The sequence below is a fragment of the Arachis hypogaea genome, chromosome 14 (genome assembly GCF_003086295.3).
Source record: "Arachis hypogaea cultivar Tifrunner chromosome 14, arahy.Tifrunner.gnm2.J5K5, whole genome shotgun sequence".
In the NCBI taxonomy this organism is placed as follows: Eukaryota; Viridiplantae; Streptophyta; class Magnoliopsida; order Fabales; family Fabaceae; genus Arachis; species Arachis hypogaea.
The window spans coordinates 39,267,932-39,294,818 of record NC_092049.1 but is presented as its reverse complement, the minus strand read 5'-3'; the positions used below and the strand labels follow the sequence as shown (position 1 = coordinate 39,294,818).

At 36.3% G+C, this 26,887-nt stretch overlaps 1 protein-coding gene across 2 annotated transcripts; it reads left to right on the top strand.

Moving 5' to 3' along the window:
* The first annotated feature begins 2,587 nt into the window (after nucleotides 1-2,587).
* LOC112740369 (nudix hydrolase 25-like) lies at nucleotides 2,588-5,805 on the top strand. 2 transcript variants are annotated; one of them, XM_025789113.3, is made up of 6 exons: nucleotides 2,588-2,725; nucleotides 3,548-3,598; nucleotides 4,033-4,125; nucleotides 4,388-4,500; nucleotides 5,110-5,221; nucleotides 5,319-5,805. In XM_025789113.3, exons 2-6 carry the CDS (start codon nucleotides 3,590-3,592, stop codon nucleotides 5,421-5,423), a joined length of 432 nt encoding a protein of 143 aa, XP_025644898.1. In that variant the 5' UTR covers nucleotides 2,588-2,725; nucleotides 3,548-3,589; the 3' UTR covers nucleotides 5,424-5,805. The 2 variants fall into 2 exon arrangements, 1 of the variants encoding a protein (XP_025644898.1); XR_011871793.1 differs by lacking the exons at nucleotides 2,588-2,725; nucleotides 3,548-3,598; nucleotides 4,033-4,125 and adding an exon at nucleotides 4,158-4,180 and having other exon boundaries at nucleotides 4,388-4,482; nucleotides 5,319-5,360.
* Nucleotides 5,806-26,887: the final 21,082 nt, after the last annotated feature.

Here is a 26,887-nt window from a genome sequence, read left to right as displayed (position 1 = left end):
CGGTACTTAATCTGGGATTAAGTTCTGGGAAAGCCTTATCTGACTTGGAGGGTCGGATTACGTCGGGTGCGAGTCGAAACCGACAAATGAGCTCATTACCTGCAGTAGGACCAGACATGCATCATACTTGTTTGTGCATATTGTACTTGGTTTGTCTATGTGAATAATTCTGTTTTAATTGCTAATTGCTAATTGCTATACTTGACGTAACTGCTCTTGATTGTGTTTGAACCTCATTACTTGTGTTTGTAACTGATTATTTGGATTGTGGTGATTGGATGTTGATTGAGTTGTTTGGGCCTAAGGCCGTGGCTGGTTTGTTTGAGGTTTAGTTCTGTATAAAGTATCAGACTGGTTCAGCATAGACTTAATGAACCTATGCTTGGAACATGATGATCATTTATACGGCGTAGGTAACTTCTTTTATGTTTATAGTCTAGTTAAGTATGAAAAATCAAACTCTTACAGCATAGACTTAACTGAACCTATGCTTGGGACAAGTTGGTCATTCATACCATTAGGAAACTTTTAAGATTCTTATATCTGGAAAAGGAGTTTGGATTCCTGGTTAATTAACTGATTTCTTTTAAAAGGTTTTGAATATTTGATTGTTAAACCATCAAATTTCAAAGGATTTAGAAACTTGCAAATGGACATTATAAATGGACCTAACTAAAAACCCTGACCTTACTAAGAACTCCCCAGTATTTACCCCTTACACCTCTTCAGATGGACACGAGAGTCCTGCCCTACGAGATTAATCATCCGTACATCCACGACGACCCAGTGCGCAGCTGCGAGTATTATATCCTTTGTGTGGCACCTTGTGTACGTAATTATATAGTACGTGACCCTGAGATCGAGGATATCTCTTATGGCAGCAATGATCCAGATGGGGCACTAGTGAGAAGGCATCATCACCTGCCCAATGGTTCTTTGTGAGGGGCTTTCGTATCAGAGACAAGGAGACCTTTGAGGCGTCCACTCTAACCACGGTACCTTAGAGTGTAGTGTATCCCTCACTTGTACTAGCATGCTCAGAGGGAATAGGCATGTCATAGGGTTAGACTAGCCTGGGTGCCAGCTTAGGAGTTTTTGGATAGGCCAGGCCCCAGGACGTCTTATGTATATATGTGTATATATTATATGAGTCACTAACTGAAGGATGCTGTGTTATAATTCCTTACTGGTATAACTGATCTGCTTCTGTATTATGATGTATATTATGGTGTGATATTCTATGTATTGCCTTCTACTATTCCTTGAATGTGTGTACTCATGTTTCGTTGTTATACTATATGTATGCAACTCTAAACTACTATTGTTTTTTTTTAAAAAAAAATTACTCGAAACTCGCGAGGTGTTAACAACGAACAGGCTTATATTTATTAAATATTATTTGAGTTGGGGAAACAAGTTGGTAACGTTCAAAATCGTCTGTGCCTCCTAAAACTCCCGTTGGTCAAACCCAAGGGATAGAAGAGTTACGTCACCTTCAACTTTCACCGATCAAAAGTTGTGCCAACGTGTAGAGGAGGAGGATACGAATACTTTTACTGGATTAGATTTTTTATTGGAGTTACGGATTGTAAGAAATCAAAACCGGAAGTTTAATGGGGTTTACGTTCTCTCGCTCCTCTCTCTCGGTTACTCTTCTCTCTCGCCTCTCATTCCTGTATATACATACATATATATATGGCGGCGCAAGTATAATAATGATAATGAAGTAAATATTACTTAATTCCTTCCGTTGATACTATTATATATAATAATTATTTTTTTTTTCATTCTTTCATAGTTTTGTTAATAATAAATATTTTTTTTATGAATGAACTTATCTTTTTGATAAACATGAATGAACTTATCTATACATTAAGGGCCGTTTGGATAGGTTCATAAGTTACTTTTTTTAACTTTTAACTTATGAAAAGGTATAGTATTAGGTCTGGTACAATTTTCAAAGTAAAATTATAACTTTCTAAAAAACTATTTTGGTGCTTAAGAAAAAGTTAAAAAAAATAACTTTTCTCATAATAAAATTTTTTTATCATTTTTCTTTTAAAATAAGTACTTTTAGAACTAAAAAATCAAACACAAAATAACTTATTTATAAGTTACTTTTAATATAAGCATTTATTGTTTAAGTTATTTCTTCAGAAGTAATTTAATTAAGTTGTTTATCCAAATTCGACTTATTAGAAAACTATAATAACTTTTTTAAAACTAAACTCTTAATACTTTAGTATTTTATGAGTTAAAAGTTAACACACGATTTTTTTTCCTAATTTGACTCTAAAAATTGTGTAAATCTGTGAAGTCAGAAGTGGGGGAGGCGGAGTGGGCAGGATAAGAATCGCAAATAAAAAAAAATTAAAAAATAAAAACTCAACTCCACAAATTCTGTCCTCAAGAGTCAGCGCTTCCCACTCAAAAACACACACACATACCACTTGCTCTTTCTCTCTTTCTCTCTTTCCTGTGCCTTTTGGATTCGGGAACTCATATTCTGACACATCCAACAACAACTCATTATCATATTCATATCTCTCTCTCTCTCTCTCTCTCTCTCTCTCTCTCTCTCTCTCTCTCTCTCTCTTTACAGTGTGTTATTATCATCCGAATCCATCAACCTCACCACCTTCATCTCGCATATCCAATAATGGAGGATCTTCCATAAGGTTATCGTCCCAACGTTGGAGTCTGTCTCATCAACTCCCATAATCAGGTCCTCATCTGCCATCTCCCACTTCACTTCTTTTTTTTTTTTCAATTCATGATAAATGCATTGTTTTCTTATTTCCCTACCTTATTTTTAGTATTTGATTTTTTATTTTGGTGTTTTAGATATTCTGGATTTTAAGTCTTATATTCAGCTGGAATTTTTTTCTTCTTATTTTTAGTTTATTGGATGTTCACTTGTTGTAATTTTTTTTCTTATAAGGAAAATTCTGATGCTATTTTGTGTATTATGGCTCACTCGTAAAGCATTCTTATATATCAATACTGTCTCAAATCCGAAACTTAGATATATTCGCAGACATAAATAAATATGCAACACAAGCGGGAATTTTTTAATTTTCTTAGGCGTGCAGCATATTTGTCGTTTAGATATGGAAAAGTTGGCTAACATTTTATTTTAATTTAATTCACTCCCTTGCTACTTTGTCATAATTGATTGTATTTTGGACCACTGATTCAAAAGGAGGAGGGAAAAAATGCAATAATTTAATGAACTATACTGAGATCTCTGTTCTGTTTTGCAATTCGTTCAGATTTTTGGTGATTGTGACATGTGGTATTTATCTAAGGTTATTTGAGCTTAACCAAAATGTTGCAGAATAACCGTCTGATAGCTTAGATTTCAGATCATATGCTATGATTTTTAGTTTGAATTTGTGTGTATAATTTAGAAATTTTATGAGTATGTTCTACAATTTTCAGTGTTCAGGTTTTTGAATCGGAGAAAAAGTATTGTTCTAAAGTATAATCATATTTTTCTCTGTGTGAGCAATATGACTAACAATTATCCCCCTTTATTTTCAATCAGATATTCGTAGCTTCAAGATTGAATGTTCCAGGAGCATGGCAAATGCCTCAGGTGAATTCACAAGTTCACTTTACATGCTCAATTGTTTTGCCATTTTCCTCCTTTTCTTAGCATAAGTTTGAATTATTTACAAAGAATAAAGCCAAAAATTTAGATCAAGGAATTATATGGAAGGGATCCATTTGTTATGTTCATTGATTGAGTGTTAGAATTATTTATTTATTTATTTTTTATTTTGTCTTTCCTGCGAGATACCTACTTTGAAGTTAGAGATACATCAACAGTAAAAGGCTTGTTCAGAATGCAAAAGCTAAATTAATTTTCATGCCTGTTATATTACTCATTGTGCATTGTTCCAAGTCATTACAGAAAAATGGATTATTAATTTTGTTGCCTGTTATATTATAGTTATTTCCTAGGGCTAGTATAGTATTAAAAGTTTCAGCTAAATCGATTGCTCGTCTCTTTGGGATCTTAAATATCAGGGGGGAATTGAAGACGGTGAAGAGCCCAAATTGGCTGCCATTAGGGAGCTTCGAGAAGAAACTGGAATAGCCTCTGCTGAGATAATTGCTGAGGTTTGTGCAGAACATCACAAAAGAGTGATATACTGATACGTTACAAGATTCAGATGTATGTAAATTATGAACAATTTTATCATTTTGCATAAAAGAAACCAAGTTCAGAGAAGTAAGAAACGGGGGCAATGTTAATCATATTTAACAGAAGGATTTTACATCTTTGTAGATACATTATTTCAGAACTCTTGATCATATCTGAGAGATGAGTGGATGTTAATCTTTTCATACATTAGACTGAGCTTGCGCTTTACATTTTCAGGTTCCGAAATGGTTGACTTATGATTTCCCTCCTCCTGTGAAGACTAAAGTCAACCGTCTCTGGGGTGGTGAATGGCATGGACAGGCACAAAAATGGTGCGTACTTGTGTGTTGGTGCGTTTCTATCTACTTATTGAAGTTTGTTTATTTGTGTATATAAAATACATTTCTATTTGCTACTTTGATGCATTCAAGTTTGGTAATTTGGTATAAAAAGTGTTTCGGAGACAATAGAAATCAGCCTAAATCAGTTCAAAAGTACTTTATTTTGTAGTTATTAGTTATAGCTGAAATAAATGAGTAATATTAGATGTAATTATATATATTACAGGTGTGAAATTATGAATGTTAAGTTAACTAAGTTAACTTTGAATTATTGTCTCTCTAGTATTACCGATTTGGTATCTATCTAGGGAAGACATTGTAATACACAATAGACAGATAAGGTTACCCATGGTAATCAATTTGTCAAATTATGCTTTAGACTAACCTATTAAAGAAAGAGGTTTGTTATTGTTGCTAGTTTTGTTCACTTATGAGAAGCCTTGGTAGTATAAATATGGACATAACTTCTATTTGCTATAATGCATTTTTCTTCATTATTCATTTTGTGAGTTCAATTTCAAACTAATTAGCATGGGTCTTTTCTCATTGATGCTTATTACTTTTGAGAAAGCACACCAAAATTATGCTTCTTCTAACCTTTAAATGAACATTTGATAGGTTTCTCATGCAACTAAGAGATGATGACATTGAAGTCAACTTAGCTACCGGGGAAGCAGACCCGGAATTTGCAGAGTGGAAATGGGCAAGCCCTGAAGAAGTGGTCGAGGAGGCTAGTTTCTTCTTTTTCGAAATAAAATAAAATAAAATAGTGCGAATTTATTATCTCTCTCTCCAAGGATCTAATTTTTCTGCTAAATGATTAACAGGCAGTAGACTACAAGAGACCAACCTATGAAGAAGTTATGAGAACCTTCAAGCCTTACTTCCAAGGGAGTGCAATATCTGCCAAGTGCAAATCGGCAAAATGGTGAACGTTATGGATTCAAAATGTAGTTCAATCCATTTTCTTCACTAATTTTTACTTACTACTGAGTTTGGAATACCACTGCCATTATTTGTAAATGGATGCTAGGTAGAAACTGCTCATTAGGTGCTATCACTACTTGTAATAATAAAGATAAATAGATGTATAAGGTGTATGTGGCTATGTGCAAAAAATTTACCTAGTTTTCTTTACTGAGAAGTTGATTGTGGTTTGTGGATGTGTATAGAAGTGTCAACTAAGTGGGAGGGGAAGCATATATGGTGCTGCAGAATAGATGAACAATATGATTAATGAATGTTAGAGCGTTTTTTGGGAGCCTTTATTTTGTAAGACTGACTGCAGCTATTTGCTACTGAAAGAGAGATCATAGTTCTTTAGATAAGGCCAAAATTGGGAGCCAGATGAAATTAATGAAACTAGGAAAATTATGTGGTGCCATGAAAGGCTCTCAGTTCTTGAGATTTGGTTTGGAATTTATAAAATAGTATTTTCAAAGTTTGTTATAATGTTTTTTGCTAGGCTGGGAATATTCTGTCTGTATTTTTGGATAATTAGAATAGATAATTAGAATAGATTAGTAATAGACAAATAAATAATAATTAAGATGGACCTCTATAATGAATTATTTTAATTTATTTTTTAAAAATTTGGCTACGTAACTTGTAACGATGGAGAGTTTTTTCTATGATGCATGAGTATTTTTTTTTCATGCATGTAATACGGACATAATTTTACTTTAATTTAGTTTTCTTCTACTTTTATTAGTTCTACCACTTTAGTTTATCTATTTCTCTTGTTGGTTTATTTATTTTTTCAATTTAATTTATGAACTCTTCATGTTAGATTCAATTTTCTATTTAATGCAATTTGAGGTATTTTATGTTTATTGCTTCTCTCCCTTTTACTCTTAAAACCGCAGATAGCTCTAAGTTGTCAATCCGTTTCAAGCAGACCATATTCAAGTTGGAAGGTAGAGTTTAAGGATAAGAACTTTATCCACTTGAATGTTGTGTTGGATGGTAATGGCTTGGGGGGAGGTATCTCCAGTGGCAGCTTTGCCAATGTATGCTTCAATCTCTTGGGCTCCTCTTTGATGATCTCCACCTCTTGACATGCTTCTGCAACATTGACCTCTTCTTTTAAGTCCAATGGGGAGGATTCAATTGTTGATAAAAACTCATCAATTATTGAATACATCTCATGATCAATCTCCTCCAAGTCTTCAACCATGACATGCCTTGAAGGTTGTACACCCTCCTCAACATCAAATTCAAACTTTTTGAAAGGAGGCTCTATGACTTGAGGTTCTCATTGAGGTTCCGCATCTCCTAAATCTTCAACCACGTCATCTTTTTCAATAATTTTGGCTTTCTCCACTTGCTCTAGTACAAAATCTAACTCCTCTTTGATAACTTCCACCTCTTGACAACTTTCTTCAATTTCCCCTAGTTCTTCAACTACTCCTTCATCTTCAAGGGTCTCTCATACCTCTACTTTTTGGGGGAGCAATTAGATTAGCTAGGGTGATGCAGTAGGTAGTTTCTAGAGAGAGAAGCTTCTTCTTCTCTCTAGAATTAGGGTAGAATTAGGTTAATTCATCTTAGATCTAGGTTTAATTTCTTGTTTTCATTTAGTTTTCCTTGCAATTTCTTATTTTCTCATCTTTGTTCTCTTAGTTTCTTTTGTTAATTTCTCATTTATGTCATTTTTAGTTCATGAACCCACTTGTTAATTTCAATTTCATTTGATACAATTTGATGTTTTTTTGTTTATTGTTGCTTGATTGAGTTGTTATTGTTAATTTCTTACATTGGGTAGTAGTAGATTTTATTATTTCTTACAATTTATGATGCTTTCCTTTTATGCATTCCAAGTGTTTGATAAAATGTTTGGTTGGATGCTAGAGTAGCTTTTTTAGCATTCTTGATTTGGAAAGAGAAATTAGGCAATCTTAAGTCATTAATACTTAACTTATGTTGGTGATCTAGAGTTGTTAGTTAATATTGTTTTCATTGACTCTAATCTCTTGCTAATTCAATTAGTGAGTTAATTAGGACTTTTGGATTGAGATTAACTAGTCTTATTTGATTTTCTCTCAAGTGAAGATAACATTGTACCTTTTTCTTATGTTGGAGATGACTAAATAAGATTAGTTCTTGATAATTATTGTAATATGATTAGTGACTAGGATAGAAAGCCTAGATTCTCAATCCTTGCTATGAATGCCTCTTTTTAGTAGTTGTTATCTTTAATTGCTTGGTTTATTTTCTTGTCCCCTTATTTGCAAACTCTCTTAGATACCATAACCAATAATGTACACATCTCACTGTAATTCCTTTGAGAGACGACCCGAGATCTAATGCTCGGTTATTATTATTGGTTTGCACTTGTGACAAACAAATTAAACTTTGATTTGAGGATCGATTGTCGGTTTGGGCTATACTCACAACGAAGTTATTTTGGTAAATTTCGAACCGGTATAAATCTTCACATCACTGCCCCCTGGCTGGCATTCAATGCCAGCTTTGCGACTCCTCATGGGCGTTGAATGCCCACTTTGGCCCCCTTGTCTTGCATTCAACGCCAGCAAGGTCTCTGCTCCAGGGTGTTTTGTTTTCAACTCTGACTGTTTCTGTTTCTATTCTAACTACTACACATGATCACAAACATTAAAAAGTAAGGGAAAAATCTAAAATTAAACTAAAATAAACTCAAATGAAAATAAACAAAAGAAATAAGAACAGAAATACTCTACTCATAGTTGGGTTGCCTCTCAACAAGCGCTTCTTTAAGGTCATTAACTTGACACTCGATCGCTGACTTTCTTCCTCTTCTTCCAATTGGTTAACATAAATGACTCCATGGGAGAAGAGGAGGAGATTAGTGCCCTCCGATTTGAATTCCTCCTAACAAGCTTTCTTTTAGTGTGATGAGTTTGATTCTCCTTACTTGTTAGGGTAGGAGTTGTATTGTTTCTCCATTCCCTATGCATCTTCCTCTTGAGACCTTTCTCCTTGGTGGGTGATGACTGCCCAACACCAAACTTAAGTTTGATGTCTGGGAAAACTGTATGAGTTTTCACCAAGGGAGGAGGTTTCAATATTGTACTCTGCATGAAAGTATCTCCTTTGTCAGGGGTAGTGGAGGTTTCAGGACTTTGATAATCATGTAATCCTTCTATAACCTCAGCACCAATTCGCCTCTCTCAACATCAGAAAGGTTTCTTCCAGTAGAGAGAGACCCTTGCTCTAAAACCTCAGCAAAAGGAATATTGATTTGCATCTTTTTAGAGTCTTCTAAGGATTGTGAGCAGTGCTCGTCCTTGGTCTCCTTTTGGGTCTTTTGAGGGTGTGGTACTTCAGGCTTTCTTCCCAGAAGAGGGGCGTGCAATAATGTGCTTCCAGCTTTTTCTTGAGCCTCTTCTTCATGTAGTTCCTCAACAGTGTGTACCATCTTAGGCTCAGCGTCCTTGGTACTAATGAGGGCCAGACACTCTTCTCTTATCTGTTCAAACAAGTGTTGTCTAGCTTGACTCAACTGTGCCTCTATATTCTTGTTAGAGGCTCGGGCTTCTTGCAACATCTCTTGCAATTTCAACATTTGTTGTGCAAGGGAGTGTAGCTGCTGAGTTAAAGACTCATTCTTTTCGAAGAGTTAGATTCAGTGGTCACTGTCTTGACCTCTCCTTTCATTGAAATCTCACCAGATGAGTACAGATGCTGATTACTAGCAACTGTTGATGCACGAAAACTTGTCTCTCAACAAATTTTGCTCGGCAAGTATACCGAATTGTCGTCAAGTAAAAACTCACAATAGAGTGAGGTCGAATCCCATAGGGATTGATTGGTCAAGCAACTTTAATTAGAAGAATGTTCTAGTTGAGCTAAGCAGAAATTAAGTTGAGTAATGGCAGAAAGTTAAATGGCAAGAAAGTAAATAACAGAAAATGTAAATGCTGGAAATAAAGAGCAGAATATAAATGGCGGAAAGTAAATTGCAGAATCTTAAATGGGAAATTGGGAGGATGAGCATAAAAGTAGATGGCAGAAAATAAAGAGAATGGGTAAGATCAGAAATGGGGGATTCATTGGGCTCAGGAGATATTGTATTCTCTGGATCAAGTTCATTCTCATCTCTTCCTCAATCAATGCATTCATTGATCTCCTTGGCAATCTTAAGTGATTGAATTTCAATTCCTTGGTAATTCAATCTCTTAAATCTTGATCAATAGCCAATTCCTTGGTCTAATTGCTCATGAGAAGAGATGAAGTATGGTCACTGATTATACCACATGTATTCCCAAATCAAAGTGTTGGTAGGATTATATGTCACTATATCCATCCAAACCCCAATTTGGTCCAACATGAGAAAGCATTTCTAGCATGATCTCTTCATTCCTCTTCCAAGGTTCTGAAGAGATCCAAGTATGAATAGCTTCTTTTCCAAGACAACTACCCAATTGGATGAAGATTGAAAGCTTTCTAGTAAAATCAAGAGAAAAGAAAGAAGAAGAATAATGAAAGCTATTATTGATCCATCAAATTACAACAGAGCTCCCTAACCCAATGAAAAGGGGTTTAGTTGTTCATAGCTCTGGAAATGGAAGAAGATAAAGAAGAATGCATTGTCAAATTAAACTAGAGATTACAGAGAAAGTAAAATATACAGAGTGTAGTTCTCCAAAATGCCAAAAAGCTCCCTACTAGTTCAAAACTACTTCTATATATACTACTCTTCTGATCTTCTAGTTGGCTCTTCAAGTCTTAGATATGGGCCTTTGATCTTGAGTTGAAGCAGTTATAGTCTTCAGTGGGCTCAGCTTTGCTTGCAGAAAAAGTGTGAGTTAGGCATGGACGTTAGTTAGGATGTTAGTGGTGTTAACGTTAAGTGAAAATGTGGGTTCGAGAACGTTAGTGACGATCACCTTTTTCACTAACGTTCCAAGCCAAAAATGATCCACGTTAACTTCAACGTTAGTGGCACTAACGTGACCACTAACGTTGCCTCTTGGTCCTTCACAAACGTTATTGGCATTCACCTTTTCCAATAACGTTGCTTATTGGCTCTTTTCCCCACATTAGAGTTCACGTTAGTATAACTAACGTGACCCTTAACGTGGGCATGCCTAAGCTTCGAGAGCGTTAGTGACACTTACCTTTGTCACTAACGCTCCAAACGCCCCTCCTTCCCACGTTAGAGTTTACGTTAATTAGATTAACGTGGCCACTAACGTGGTGGTAATTTCCATCTCCAACGTTAGTGACAAAGGTGAGTGTCACTAACGTTGGTCTATCACTCCTTGCTCCATGTTACCCTTCACGTTAGTGGTCTTAATGTGACCACTAACATGGGCAATCTTGGCCTGTTTCAACGTTAGTGACAAAGGTGAGTGTCACTAACGTTGGCGATCTCCTCTAATCTCCACGTTAGAGTTCACGTTAATTAGATTAACGTGGCTCTTAACATGGCTTATGTATGGCCTTTTAGAACATTAGTGGTGTTCACTTTTACCACTAACGTTGGAGCTCCTCTTTTCTTTCCACATTAGTTGCCACGTGGCAACTAACGTGGGTTATGATGGCTTCGAAGGCGTTATTGGCGATCACTTTTCTCATTAACGCTACAAGCTTATGCCCATTCCACGTTAGTGGTCATGTTAATTAGACTAACGTGGCTACTAACGTGGCTCTTCCTTGCTTCCTTTGTCCTGAAATCAAGCAAATAAAGTGCATCAAAGCTCTATTCCAAGTCATGAGATCATGCATTATCCAATTTGTCATTCAATTCATGCATAATTCTCATGAAATCATGTAAAGTTCACAATGTTTGCTTGAATCAAGATGTAAGTGTATTTCTACCCAAAACTTGCTTATTTACTAAGAAAATGCATGAAACTACCCTAAAACAGTAAAGAAAAAGGTCAGTGAAACTGGCCAGAATGCCCTGGCATCAACTGTCTCAATGAGCTCGTGAGCTTCCTCAATTGTCTTTCACATGTGGATTGAACCACCAGCAGAATGGTCTAAGAATATCTTAGCCATATCTGTGAGTCCGTAATAGAAGATGTCTAACTTTACCCATTCTGAAAATATTTCAGTAGGGCATTTTCGTAGCATCATCCTGTACTTTCCCCAAGCATCATAAAGGGATTCATTAACTTCTTGTCTGAAGCCATAGATGTTCAGTCTCAACTAGGTCAGCTTCCTTGGAGGAAAGTATTAATTCAAAAACTTGTTTATAAGCTGATTCCATGTTTTCAAGCTAGACTTGGGTTTGTTGTCTAACCACCTCTTTGCCTGGTCTTTAATAGCAAAGGGAAAAAGCATCAGTCTGTAGACATCCTGGTTTACTCCCTTAGTGTGTATTGTGTCAGCTAATTGCAAGAATTCTGCAAGGAATTCCATGGGCTCTTCTTGTGAAGTCCATGAAACTAGCAGTTTTGCTGCACTAGAATGATTAACTGTGGGTTGAGCTTAAAGTTAGCTACTCCAATAGGAGGTATGCTAATGCTACTTCCATAGAAGTCAAGAGTGGAGGCTGTATAAGACTCCAAAGTTCTTTTGAACTGTTCATCCCCATTCGGGTTCATGGTGAACTCTTTCGGTTCCTGTACACTCAATCAAGAAACAAGAGGGAAGGTGTGTGTCTTTATATCAGAGTATAGAGCACTTCCATTAAGATGTGTTGAGAAGACAAGAAGAATGGAAGTAGAAGGAGAGAGATGAAATTTGAATTTTTGAAATTAAAAAGAAAAGGAAATTATTTTTTTTTGTTTTTATTTTATTTAATTGTTAATTTTGAAAAGAAGAAAGAAATAGATGATTTTTGAAAATAGAAGAGAGAGGAAAAGAGGTAAGAATATTCAAAAAAGAAGAGAGAGGAATTAGTTAGGAGGTTTTGAAAAAGAGAAAAGAGAAAGGAGTAGAAAAGAGAATAAGATAAGATAAGTAAATAACTAATCAACAATATTTGAAAGTAAAGTAAAAGATTTGATTTTGAAAATCTAAAGATTGAAATTTGAAAATTAAATTTTTGAAATTTGAATTTAAAAAGAAATTCAAAGAAAGATTAAGATTTGAAAGAATAAGTCAACAAGATAAGATAAGATTTGAAAAGATTTTGAAAAAGATTTGATTTTGAAAATGTTTGATTTTGAATTTTTGAAAAAGATTTGATTTTGAAATTTGAAATTGATTCAAGATAAGATAAATATTTGAAAATTTGAATTTTAAAATTTGAATTTAAAATAAGATAAGATTTAAAATTTAAATATTTTGAAAAAGATTTTGAAAAAGATTTTAAAAAAGATATGACAAAGATTTGAAAAGATAAGATTTGAAATTTGAATTTTGAAAACTTGAATTTTGAAATTTTGAAATTTGAATTTTAAGATTAGAATTTAAAATAAGATAAGAGAAAATTTTGAATTTAAAGAAAAAGATAAGATAAAGATTTGAAAAGATAACAAGAAAGTTAAATTTGAATTTTGAATTTTTGAAATTTGAAAAATTAAAAAAGACAAACAATAAAAGACACCAAACTTAAAATTTTTTGAAATTAAAAACACAATTTTCGACATTTTGACAAAGAAAAACACTAAAAGACACCAAACTTAAAATTTTTAAGATCAAACCAAGAAAAATACCAAGAACAATTTGAACACAATAAAGAACACTCAAAAATACTTTTCGAAAATTTAAGAAAAGAAGAACACAAAGATATAAGATTTGAAATTTGAATTTTGAAAACTTGAATTTTGAAATTTTGAAATTTGAATTTTAAGATTAGAATTTAAAATAAGATAAGAGAAAATTTTGAATTTAAAGAAAAAGATAAGATAAAGATTTGAAAAGATAACAAGAAAGTTAAAATTTGAATTTTGAATTTTTGAAATTTGAAAAATTAAAAAAGACAAACAATAAAAGACACCAAACTTAAAATTTTTTGAAATTAAAAACACAATTTTCGACATTTTGACAAAGAAAAACACTAAAAGACACCAAACTTAAAATTTTTAAGATCAAACCAAGAAAAATACCAAGAACAATTTGAACACAATAAAGAACACTCAAAAATACTTTTCGAAAATTTAAGAAAAGAAGAACACAAAGATATAAGATTTGAAATTTGAATTTTGAAAACTTGAATTTTGAAATTTTGAAATTTGAATTTTAAGATTAGAATTTAAAATAAGATAAGAGAAAATTTTGAATTTAAAGAAAAAGATAAGATAAAGATTTGAAAAGATAACAAGAAAGTTAAAATTTGAATTTTGAATTTTTGAAATTTGAAAAATTAAAAAAGACAAACAATAAAAGACACCAAACTTAAAATTTTTTGAAATTAAAAACACAATTTTCGACATTTTGACAAAGAAAAACACTAAAAGACACCAAACTTAAAATTTTTAAGATCAAACCAAGAAAAATACCAAGAACAATTTGAACACAATAAAGAACACTCAAAAATACTTTTCGAAAATTTAAGAAAAGAAGAACACAAAGATATACCAAACTTAAAAATTTTAAGATCTAATGACACTAATTTTCGAAAACTAGAGGAAAAAAACTAAAAGGCACCAAACTCAAAATTTTTAAAATCAACCAAGAAAATTCACTAAGAACAATTCGAATATAAAGAAGGGAAAAAAATAACACCTTCAAAAATTTAAAGAAAAAGATAAAACAGAAGGGACAGCAAACTTAAAAACTGACACAAGACTCAAACAAAAGACAAAGATTACTAAAGAAAAAAAAAGATTTTGAAAATTTTTAAAAAAAAAAATAAGAAATAGGTAAGACTCAAAGTAAGAAAATCAAAAGAAAAAACATAGCCAAAAACAGAAAAGCTTTTGAAATTCTTTTTAACAAAAAACAAAAGACACAAACAAAAGAGCAAATAAATCATAAATAATACCTAATCTAAGCAACAATATAATTGACGAACGGATTTTTGCTAGTAAAGAATTTCACAAAAGTAATCACGTTGTAAGTATAGTTTCTAAACCAACAAAGAATCCTTTCATACAAAAACTTGTTTGTCACTAAAGCAAACCCAATAAAAATAATAACCGAAGTATTTAAACCTCGAGTTGTCTCTCAAGGATTGCAGGGAGGTGTATTTATTATTGGTTATGGAAGGTTATCTTTTTGGGGTTTTTGAATAAAGAACAAGAAAAATAAATTGTAAGAAAGTAAATTAATAATTAGAAAAACTCTTGGCAAGGTATGAGAATTGTTCATTGCTCCCACTTAGTTAACCCTTACTAAATAAAGGAAAGTCAAGTGGACTAATCAATTTGATTCCTCAAGTCCTAGTCAACTCCTAAGGAAAGACTAGCTTTAGAGGGATTCAAATCAACCAGCAATTTCCAATTATCAATCAACAAAGGAATTTGATAACGCAAGCGTCTCTAATTACTCAACCAAAGCTAAGAATGTAAAAAGCTAAATTAAAATCATAAATATGAAATACCTCAAATTGTATTAAATAAAGAAATCAAATCTAACATAGAGTTCATAAACCAAATTGGGAAAATAAATAAACTAGAATGCTAGAATAAATAAAAGTAGAAGAGAAACTAAATTAAAGGAACATTGAACCTAGACTTGAGAAGAAATAAACCTAAAACTAAGAGAAATCCTAAAATCTAGAGAGAGGAGAGAGCCTCTCTCTAGAAAACTACATCTAAAACCTAAAATTACGTGAATGAATATTGTATGAGTTGTGTGTTGAGTCTCTGCTTGTTTCCTGGCTTTAGTATGCGTTTCTGGGCCAAAAACTGGGTCCAAACTCAGCCCAAAATCGCCCCCAGTGTTTTCTGCAATTTTTGCAGGTAGCGCATGTCACGCGTACGCGTCAGTCATGTGTACGTGTTGCTTGTCTTCTGCGCTAGTCACGCATACGCGTCAGGTACGCGCACACGTCATCGTGAAAACTCCAATTCGCGCGTACGCGTCAGGTACGCGCACGCGTCGATCCTCGCTGGTTGTCTCCTTTATTTCTTGTGTTCCTTCTATTTTTGCAAGCTTCCTTTCCATTCTCTAAGCCATTTCTGCCCTATAAAGCCTGAAAACACTTAACACATATATCAAGGCATTGAATGGTACTAAGAAAGGATTAAAATTAGTAATTTAAGGCCAAAGAAGCATGTTTTCGCTCATATCACAGAAACATGAAGGAAAATATAAAACATGCAAATTATATGAATAAGTGTGAGTTTAGTGGATATAATCCACTCAGTTTAGTACAAAATATACCACGAAATAGTGGTGCATCAAATCTCCCCACACGTAAACATTAGCATGTCCTCATGCTAAGTTCAAGGAGATCTAAAGAATGAATGGGGGGAAGTAAGACTCATGAGATGCAACCTATGAATGCAACTATATACTAAGATGATTTTGTCTACTTGGTCAAAAATAAATAAGCTCTTCAAGACAAAAATAAATCAGATTATACTAATTTAAATCATACAATAAAAGACAAGTAGACTTGTAAGAAGATAGCTCATGAAAGTAGGGAACATAGAATCAAGCATTGAACCCTCACTGGTAGTGTATATGCACTCTAATCTCTCAAGTGTCTAGGGTTAATCACTCTACTCTTCTCTAGTCATGCTTTCTAAACTTTTTTCTTCATCTAACCAATCAACAAAAATTTAGTATACCAATGCAAACATCATGAGGTCTTTTCAAGGTTGTAATGGGGCCAAGGTAAGGGTGAGGATATATGTATGGCCAAGTGAGCTAAAATATGAATCTTTGACTAACCTAAGTTCCTATCTAACACACACACACTCTATGTAACTCTAAAATCATGCCTAGCTACCCATAATTTCCACTTTTGCATCACATACTCATGTACCAAATATTTCTTTAATTTTATCACATATGCATTGATCTTTTATTAAACTTAGCATTGGGATAGTTTTGTCCCCTTATTTATTGATTTATTTATTTATTTGAATTTTTTTATTTTTTTTTTCAACTTTTCTATATATATATAAAAGTAAGCATAACATATCAATGCACATGAGTTTTTAATTTTTCTGGTCTCACATGAGTATGCACCCAAATTTCCAATACTTTTGTCAATAAAACACAGCACACTTTTATCAACCCGAGTTCCCACAGTTCTCCACACTTAATTGATACACAATCTCTATCTTAAGCTAACCAAAGATTCAATTGGGATAATTAATTATTTTTTTGCTTAAGGCTAGTGATGTGGTAAAATATAGAACAAATGGGGATTAAAAGGCTCAAGGTGGCTAACAAAGGTGATTGAAAGGGTAGGCTATTTGGGATAAGTGAGCTAATAACAAACGATGGCCTCAATCATATGCAAGCATGTAAATATACTAAACAATGGACATATAGAATGGAACAAAATATAGATTACAATCATAGAGGAGAGAACACACAAGAATAAAATATTATGGTTAACACAAATTTTCAATTTAAATTAGTGAAATGCTATAAAATAGAGTTTTGAAAAGAAATTTATTACTCTAACTAAGTAGTGGTAAAATATGCACAAAATCTGACAAACATGGAATCAAACATGCAAATGCAACAATGAACTAACAAAGAAAATAAAATATTGGTGTTAAAATAGGAAATAACTAACCCACGGAAGTCGGTATCGACCTCCCTACACTTAAAGATTGCATCGTCCTCGGTGCATGCTAAGATGTGCAAGTGGACGGGTTGCTCCAACTGATGCTTTTCTCCATAGATTGTGCAGATAGACTTGTCTGTCGCCCCATTGAGAAGTTTTCCCTTTCCCTTCTTCGGTGGCCATCCTGAAAGAAGAGGAAAAAGAAGAAAAGTAACCCAGAAATAAAGATAAGAAAACAAATAAAGTATGAGTGGGTTAATGCCAAATAATGAGGGTCTCAATTACATGGTAGCTACAACATGCAAGGGAGAAAACAGTAGAAACAAATGGCATATCAATTAAATTCATTTCAATGCAAAAAGAGTACAACTATCATAAAAGATTAGCATTGACTTAAATAGTATTACCCAATCGGAACAGAACAAGTCATGAAGTACCAGGATAATGCAAGAAAAGATGCAACAGTTGAATAAGAACATGTAACACCAATGGAAAAATAATAAACTTAGAAAAAGAAATAAAAATATGCACAAAATTAAAATGCAATGAATGAAAGTATGCAAATAAATTAAGTAAAATAGAATGAAAGTGAATAAGGATGAGAAGTTAAAGAGATGAAGAAGAAGAAAGTAAGAAAGGAGGAAGAAAGAAAGAGAAAAGAGAGAAGAAAGAAGTAAGAATTTAAAAAACAGGGCGCGACGCGTATGCGTGCATCACGCGTACGTGTGAAAACTGAGTTGGCCATTCGACGCGTAAGCGTCGCCCACGCGTACGCGTGGGTGGTCTGAAAGCGAAATGATGCGCACGCGTCAGGGACGCGTACGCGTGGAATGATTTTGTGCCTCTAGCACAGTTCCAGCGCCAGGCCATCACAACTCTCTGTTCAGTACGCTATTTACGCCGATTGCCATATCCACGCGTGTGCGTGCTTGACGCGTACGCGTGGTTTTCCTAAGTTGCAATTGACGCGCACGCGTCTACGCGTGGCTCAAATTGTGCGCAGAGCACACCAGCCACGCGATTCCATCATAACTTTCTGTTCGGTTGATAGGATAGCAAAATGTGGAATCAACGCCCACGAGTGGCCTACGCGCACGCGTGGATTGCCCCCTTTTTTTTAATGCATAATGCAAAATGCAGCATGCAGATGAATATGCAGAAATTGTGAATGAACACTAATAAAAATAAAATAGGATAAAACTAAGAATAAAAATGAAAGATCATACCACGGTGGGTTGTCTCTTACCTAGCACTTTTAGTTAAAGTCCTTAAGTTGGATATTTGGTGAGCTCCTTGTCATGGTGGCTTGTGCTTGAACTCATCCAGAAATCTCCACCAATGTTTGCAATTCCAATAGCCTCAGGGGTCCTAAACTAGGCACATAAAGTCTTCGAGCAAGTTAAAGCAAGTGACATGGCTCTGGGAGTGTTGATTGTTAGAATGAATTCCGGGGTCCCAAACCTTGCTTTTACATCCGTCTTTGCGTTGATCATCATTTTTCCACTTAGGTGATGAGCAATTGGAATTCTCACTGAGACATCCAAACAGCCTCCCAAACCCATTCAATCGAGCTCTAAACCAATCCTTGCACTTCAACTTTGAGTGTGCAACCGTATTAAACCTTGCATGACAACTCTTACCGCTAACCATCTCCCTCTTACTCTTATAGCCACAAAGAGCTCTAAGTTGCCCATCCGTCTCAAGCAAAGCATATTCAAGTGGGCTAATTAAGCTTAGAGATGAAAGATTTATTCACTTGAATGAAAGAATGGATGGTGATGGCTTTGGGGGAGAGGTCTCCAACAACTTTGGCAAGGTGATTTCCAACTCCATTCCCTTGAACTCTTCCTTGACAACTTCCACCTCTTTGCAAGCTTCTTCAATTTCAATCTCTTCTTCATTACTTACCAAGGACATGGGAGGTTGTGCTTCTTCTTTTTTAATCTCCATCTCTTGATCAACCTCTGTAAAGTCTTCAACCATGATATGCCTCGGAGGTTGTACACCCTCTTCAATATCAACATCAAAACCTTGGAAGGAGGCTTTATGACTGGACTTTTCCATGGAGGTTCCGCAACTCTCAAGTCTTCAACCACTTCTTCCTCTTCAACTATTACGGCTTCCTCCACTTGTTCCAATACAAAGTCACGTTCCTTATCGTCCACTGGAGTTTCTAGTGTCTCCTTCATGCTACACTCTTCATTAGATTCTCCACATGTAGCTATGGGAGTTCCTTGAGTGTCCCACCGTTGGGAGGCTAATCGATTTACTACCTCGGTCAAGGAAGCCGTGAGTTCTAGTACCTTCTTAGTCATCCTTTCTTACCCCTGAAGAAGTACACCAAGGGTTTCATTCATTGGAGATTGGGGTGGTTGGAAGGATTCATCGCATGGGAAGAATGGTTCATGATAGGAAGGTGGTTCTTCTTGATAAGGATAAGGAGATGTTGTATATTGAGGTGGTGGTTCTTGGGAGTAATTGTGTTGGAATGGGGGTGGTTCTAAGTATGGTTCATCAGGCTCATATGGTGATTGGTTGGGTGGATAAGGGTTAGGGTCATAAGGAGGTGAATGGTTGTAGGTGGCTTGTGAGTATGGTGGTTTAAAGTTATGTTGACGGGGGCTTCATAGGCATATGGTGGGGCTTGTTGGTAACAAGGGGGTCCACCATATCCATCATCTTGGTACGCACCCTGGAATGGCTCTTGACCATAGTAATTTGGTGGAGGTTTGTTGTTACGAAAAGGTCCACCATAACTATTGTCTTGAGATGCATCATAGAATTGTCGTTGCCCATGGCACCTTGGAGGAGGTTGTTACCAAAAGGGTTGATCAAATCCTCGTGGCTCCTCCCATCTTTGATTATTCCGACCTTGATGCATATTCTCATTATAGCGTCCATTCCCTGCAACATGATTGAAACCAAACTCATAGCGAAAGAGGTGAGAATTCATAGTAGTAAGAGAAATAAAAACTAATAAAAATTAATGAAAACAAACTTCTAAAACTAGAATCACTAACAAAGAAACGAAAAAGCAAAATTATTCACAATATTCACAATAACCAATAATAAGGCACATGGTGCACGAAATTGTGATCATCAATGGCGCCAACAACTTGGTACGCACAATTGTAATATAAACTCTTTGTCACAACTCCGCACAACTAACCAGCAAGTGCACTGGGTCGTCCAAGTAATAAACCTTACATGAGTAAGGGTCGATCCCACGGAGACTGTCAGCTTGAAGCAAGCTATGGTCATCTTGTAAATCTCAGTCAGGCACATTCAAATGGTAATGGAGAATTGATAATTAAAAGATGAATAAAATATAAAATAAAGACAGAGATACTTATGTAATTCATTGGTGAGAATTTCAGATAAGCGTATGAAGATGCTTTGTTCTTTCGAACCTCTGTTTTCCTATTGCCTTCTTCCAATCATTCATACTCCTTTCCATGGCAAGCTTATGTTGGGTTTCACCGTTGTCAATGGCTACCTCCCGTCTTCTCAGTGAAAATGGTCCAAATGCGCTGTCACCGCATGACTAATCAGCTGTTGGTTCTCGATCATGTTGGAATATGATCCATTGATCCTTTTGCATCTGTCACTACGCCCAACACTCGTGAGTTTGAAGCTCGTCATAGTCATCCTTTCCCAGATCCTACTCGGAATACCACAGACAAGGTTTAGACTTTTCGGATCTCAGGAATGCTGCCAATTGATTCTAGCCTATACCACGAAGACTCTGATCTCATGGAATGGAAGGCTCGGTTGTCAGGCGAGGCAACCATGCGTCATGAACCAGAAGGCTAAGAGATACGCACTCAAGCTATTGCAAGTAGAACGGATGTGGTTGTCAGGCACGTGTTCATAGGTGAGAATGATGATGAGTGTCACGGATCATCACATTCGTCAGGTTGAAGAACGAGTGTATATCTTAAAGAAGAAATAGGCTTGAGTTGAATAGAAAAACAATAGTACTTTGCATTAATTCATGAGGAATAGCAGAGCTTCACACCTTAATCTATGGTATGTAGAAACTCCACTGTTGAAAATACATAAGAACAAAAGGTCTAGGCATGGCCGAATGGCCAACTTCCTAAAGAGGGTTCAATTATCAAAACATGCTTCAAAGATGATCAAAAGATGAATTGAAAGATTCCAAGATGAAAATACAATAGCAAAAGGTCCTATTTATAGAAAACTAGTAGCCTAGGGTTTACAGAAATGAGTAAATGGTGCAGAAATCCACTTCCGGACCCACTTGGTGTGTGCTTGGGCTGAGCATAGAAGCTTTCACGTGCATAGGCTGTTCCTAGAGTTAAACGCCAGCTTTTGTGCCAGTTTGGGCGTTTAACTCCAGCTTTTATGCCAGTTCTGGCGTTTTGACGCTAGAAATTTTATGCTGACTTGGAACGCCGGTTTGGGCCATCAAATCTCGAGGAAAGTATGAACTATTATATATTTCTGGAAAGCCTAGGATGTCTACTTTTCAACGCAATTGAGATCGCGCCAATTGGCTTTTTGTAGCTCCAGAAAATCTACTTCGAGTGCAGGGAGGTCAGAATCCAACAGCATCTGCAGTCTTTTTTCAGCCTCTGAATCAGATTTTTGCTCAAGTCCCTCAATTTCAGCCAGAAAATACCTGAAATCACAGAAAAACACACAAATTAATAGTAAAGTCCAGAAATGTAATTTTTATTTAAAAACTAATAAAAATATAATAAAAACTAACTGAAATATACTAAAAACATACTAAAAACAATGCCAAAAAGCGTATAAATTATCCGCTCATTACAACACCAAACTTAAATTGTTGCTTGTCCCCAAGCAATTGAAAATAAAATAGGATAAAAAGAAGAGAATATACTATAAATTCCAAAATATCAATGAAACTTAGCTCCAAATTAGATGAGCGGGACTAGTAGCTTTTTGCCTCTGAACAGTTTTGGCATCTCACTTCATCCTTTGAAGTTCAGAATGATTGGCATCTATAGGAACTCAGAATTCAGATAGTGTTATTGACTCTCCTTGTTCAGTATGTTGATTCTTGAACACAGTTACTTTATGAGTCTTGGTCGTGACCCTAAGCATTTTGTTTTCCAGTATTACCACCGGATACATAAATGCCACAGACACATAACTGGGTGAACCTTTTCAGATTGTGACTCAGCTTTGCTAGAGTCCCCAATTAGAGGTGTCCAGAGCTCTTAAGCACACTCTTTTTTTGCTTTGGACCACGACTTTAACCGCTCAGTCTCAAGCTTTTCACTTGACACCTTCACGCCACAAGCACATGGTTAGGGACAGCTTGGTTTAGCCGCTTAGGCCAGGATTTTATTCCTGTAGGCCCTCCTATCCACTGATGCTCAAAGCCTTGGATCCTTTTTATTTTACCCTTGCCTTTTGGTTTAAAGGGCTATTGGCTTTTTCTGCTTGCTTTTTCTTTTTCTTTCTTTTTTCTTTTTTTCGCCAATTTTTTTTCTCTTCTTTTTTTTTTCGCAAGCTTTTCACTGCTTTTTCTTGTTTCAAGAATCATTTTTATGATTTTTCAGATTATCAATAACATTTCTCCTTTTTCATCATTCTTTCAAGAGCCAATAATTTTAACATTCATAAACAAAAAATTCAAAAAATATGCACTATTCAAGCATTCATTCATAAAACAAAAAGTATTGTCACCACATCAAAATAATTAAACTAGTTTCAAGGATAAATTCGAAATCATGTACTTCTTGTTCTTTTGTGATTAAAACATTTTTCTTTTAAGAAAGGTGATGGATTCATAGGACATTCATAACTTTAAGACATAGACACTAAGACACTAATGATTATGTAATAAAGACACAAACATAGATAAACCTAAAGCATAATTTTCGAAAAACAGAAAAATAAAGAACAAGGTAATTAAAGAACGGGTCCACCTTAGTGATGGTGGCTTGTTCTTCCTCTTGAAGATCTTATGGAGTGCTTGAGCTCCTCAATGTCTCTTCCTTGCCTTTGTTGCTCCTCCCTCATGACTCTTTGGTCTTCTCTAATTTCATGGAGGAGGATAGAATGCTCTTGGTGCTCCACCCTTAGTTGTCCCATATTGGAACTAAATTCTTCTAGGGAGGTGTTAATTTGCTCCCAATAATTTTGTGGAGGAAAGTGCATCCCTTGAGGCATCTCAAGGATTTTATGATGAGGAATTTCCTCATGCTCTTGCCCATGAGTGGGATCTCTTGTTTGCTCTATCCTTTTCTTAGTGATGGGCTTGTCCTCATCAATGAGGATGTCTTCCTCTATGTCAATTTCAGCTGAATTGCAGAGGTGACAAATGAGATGAGGGAAGGCTAACCTTGCCAAAGTAGAAGACTTGTCCGCCACCTTGTAGAGTTCTAGGGATATAACCTCATGAACTTCTACTTCCTCTCTAATCATGATGCTATGGATCATGATGGCCTGGTCTATAGTAACTTCAGACCGGTTGCTAGTGGGAATGATTGAGCGTTGGATAAACTCCAACCATCCCCTAGCAACAGGCTTGAGGTCATGCCTTCTTAGTTGAATCGGCTTCCCTCTTGAATCTCTCTTCCATTGAGCGCCCTCTTCACAAATGTTTATGAGGACTTGGTCCAACATTTGATCAAAGTTGACCCTTCTAGTGTAGGGATGTGCATCTCCTTGCATCATGGGCAAGTTGAATGCCAACCTTACATTTTTCTGACTGAAATCTAAGCATTTCTCCCAACCATTGTAAGCCAATTCTTAGGGTCCGGGTTCACACTTTGATCATGATTCTTGGTGATCCATGCATTGGCATAGAACTCTTGAACCATTAAGATCCTGACTTGTTGAATGGGGTTGGTGAGAATTTCCCAACCTCTTCTTCGAATCTCATGTCGGATCTCTGGATATTCACCCTTTTTGAGCTTGAAAGGGACCTCGGGGATCACCTTTTTCTTGGCCACAACTTCATAGAAGTGGTCTTGATGTACCCTTGAGATGAATCTCTCCATCTTCCATGACTCGGAGGTGGAAGCTTTTGTCTTCCCTTTTCTCTTTCTAGAGGTTTCTCCGGCCTTTGGTGCCATAAATGGTTATGGAAAAACAAAAAGCAATGCTTTTACCACACCAAACTTAGAAGGTTTGCTCGCCCTCGAGCAAAAGAAGAAAGAAAAGAGTAGAAGAAGAAAATGGAGGAGATGGAGGGGATTTTGTGGTTCGGTCAAGGGGGAAAAGTAGTGTGTATGATGTGTGAAAATGAAGGAGTAAAGATGGGTTTATATAGGAGTGGAGAGAGGGGTAGAGTTCGGCCATGTATGGGTGGGTTTGGGAGGGAAAGTGGTTTGAATTTGAATGGTGAGGTAGGTGGGGTTTTATGATGGATGGATGTGGATTGGTGAAGAGATTATGGAGAAGAGGGTAAGATTTGATAGGTGAGAGGTATTTGGGGAAGAGGTATTGAGGTGATTGGTGGAGGATATTTGGGGAAGGTTGTTATGGAGTGGTGTGAAGAAGAGAGAGATAGATGAAGTAGGTGGGGATCCTGTGGTGTCTACAGATCCTGAGGTGTCAAGGATTTCTCATCCCTGCACCATGTGGTGTGTAAACGCCCCCTTGATTGCCAATCCTGGCGTTAAACGCCAGGTTGCTGCCCATTTCTGGCGTTTAACGCCAGCTTTTCTCCCCTTTCTGGCATTTAACGCCAGCTCTGTGCCCATTTCTGGCATTAAACACCAGCTCTGTGCCCCCTTTCTGGCGTTAAACGCCCAGAATGGTGCCAGACTGGGCGTTTAACGCCCATTCTGCTACCCTTACTAGCGTTTAAACGCCAGTAAGCTTCTCCTCCAGCGTGTGCTGTTTTTAATACTGTTTTTTATTCTGTTTTTGCTTTTTCAGTTATTTTTGTGACTTCACATGATTATCATCCTACAGAAAACATAAAATAACAATGGAAAATAAATATATATGATTAAATTGGGTTACCTCCCAACAAATGCTTCTTTAATGTCAATAGCTTGACAGTGGGCTCTCATGGAGCCTCACAGATACTCAGAGCATGATGATGGCCTCCCAACACCAAACTTAGAGTTTGAATGTGGGGGCTCTATTTGACTCTGCACTGAAAGAAGCTTTTCATGCTTCCTCTCCATTGTTACAGAGGGAGATCCTTGAGCTTTAAACACAAGGGAGTCCTCATTCACTTGAAGGACCAATTCTCCTCTGTCGACATCAATCACAGCTTTTGCTGTGGCTAGGAAGGGTCTGCCAAGGATGATGGATTCATCCATACACTTTCCAGTGTCTAGGATTATGAAATCAGCAGGGATGTAGTGGCCTTCAACCCTTACCAAAACATTCTCTACAAGTCCATAAGCCTGTTTCCTTGAATTGTCTGCCATCTCTAGTGAGATTCTTACAGCTTGTACCTCAAGGATCCCTAGCTTCTCCATTACAGAGAGAGGCATGAGGGTTATGCTTGACCCTAGGTCACACAGAGCCTTCTCAAAGGTCATGGTGCCTATGGTACAAGGTATTGAGAACTTTCCAGGATCCTGTCTATTCTGAGGTAATATCTGCCTAGCCAAGTCATCCAGCTCTTTGGTAAGCAAGGAAGGTTCATCCTCCCAAGTCTCATTACCAAATAACTTGGCATTTAGCTTCATGATTGCTCCAAGGTACTTAGCAACTTGCTCTTCAGTAACATCTTCATCCTCTTCAGAGGAAGAATACTCATCAGAGCTCATGAATGGCAGAAGAAAATTCAATGGAATCTTTATGGTCTCAGTGTGAGCCTTAGATTCCCATGGTTCCTCATTAGGGAACTCCTTGGAGGCCAGTGGACGTCCATTGAGGTCTTCCTCAGTGGAAATCACTGCCTCTTCCTCCTCTCCAAGTTCGGCCGTGTGGGTAATATTGATGGCCTTGCACTCTCTTTTTGGATTCTCTTCTGTATTGCTTGGGAGAGTACTAGGAGGGAGTTCAGTAACTTTCTTACTCAGCTGACCCACCTGTGCCTCCAAATTTCTAATGGAGAATCTTATTTCAGTCATGAAATTTTGAGTGGTTTTAATTAGATCAGAGACTATGGTTGCCAAGTCAGATTGGCTCTGCTTAGAATTCTCTGTCTGTTGCTGAGAAGATGATGGAAAAGGCTTGCTATTTCTAAACCTATTTCTTCCACCATTACTGTTGTTGAAGCCTTGTTGGGGCCTCTGTTGGTCCTTCCATGAGAGATTTGGATGATTTCTCCATGAAGGATTATAAGTGTTTCCATAGGGTTCTCCCATGTAATTTACCTCTTCCATTGCCGGATTCTCAGGATCATAAGCTTCTTCTTCAGATGAAGCTTCTTTGGTACTGCCTGTTGTTGCTTGCATTCCAGACAGACTTTAAGAAATCATATTGACTTGCTGAGTCAATATTTTGTTTTGAGCCAATATGGCATTCAGAGTGTCAATCTCAAGAACTCATTTCTTCTGATTCATCCCATTATTCACAGGATTCCTTTCAGAAGTGTACATGAATTGGTTATTTGCAACCATTTCAATGAGTTCCTGAGCTTCTGCAGGCGTCTTCTTCAGATGAAGAGATCCTCCAGCAGAGTTGTCCAATGACATCTTGGACAGTTCAGACAGACCATCATAGAAGATACCTATGATGCTCCACTCTGAAAGCATGTCAGAAGGACACCTTCTGATCAATTGCTTGTATCTTTCCCAAGATTTATAGAGTGATTCACCTTCCTTCTGTCTGAAGGTTTTGACTTCCACTCTAAGTTTACTCAATTTTTGAGGTGGAAAGAACTTTGCCAAGAAGGCATTGACTAGCTTTTCCCAAGAG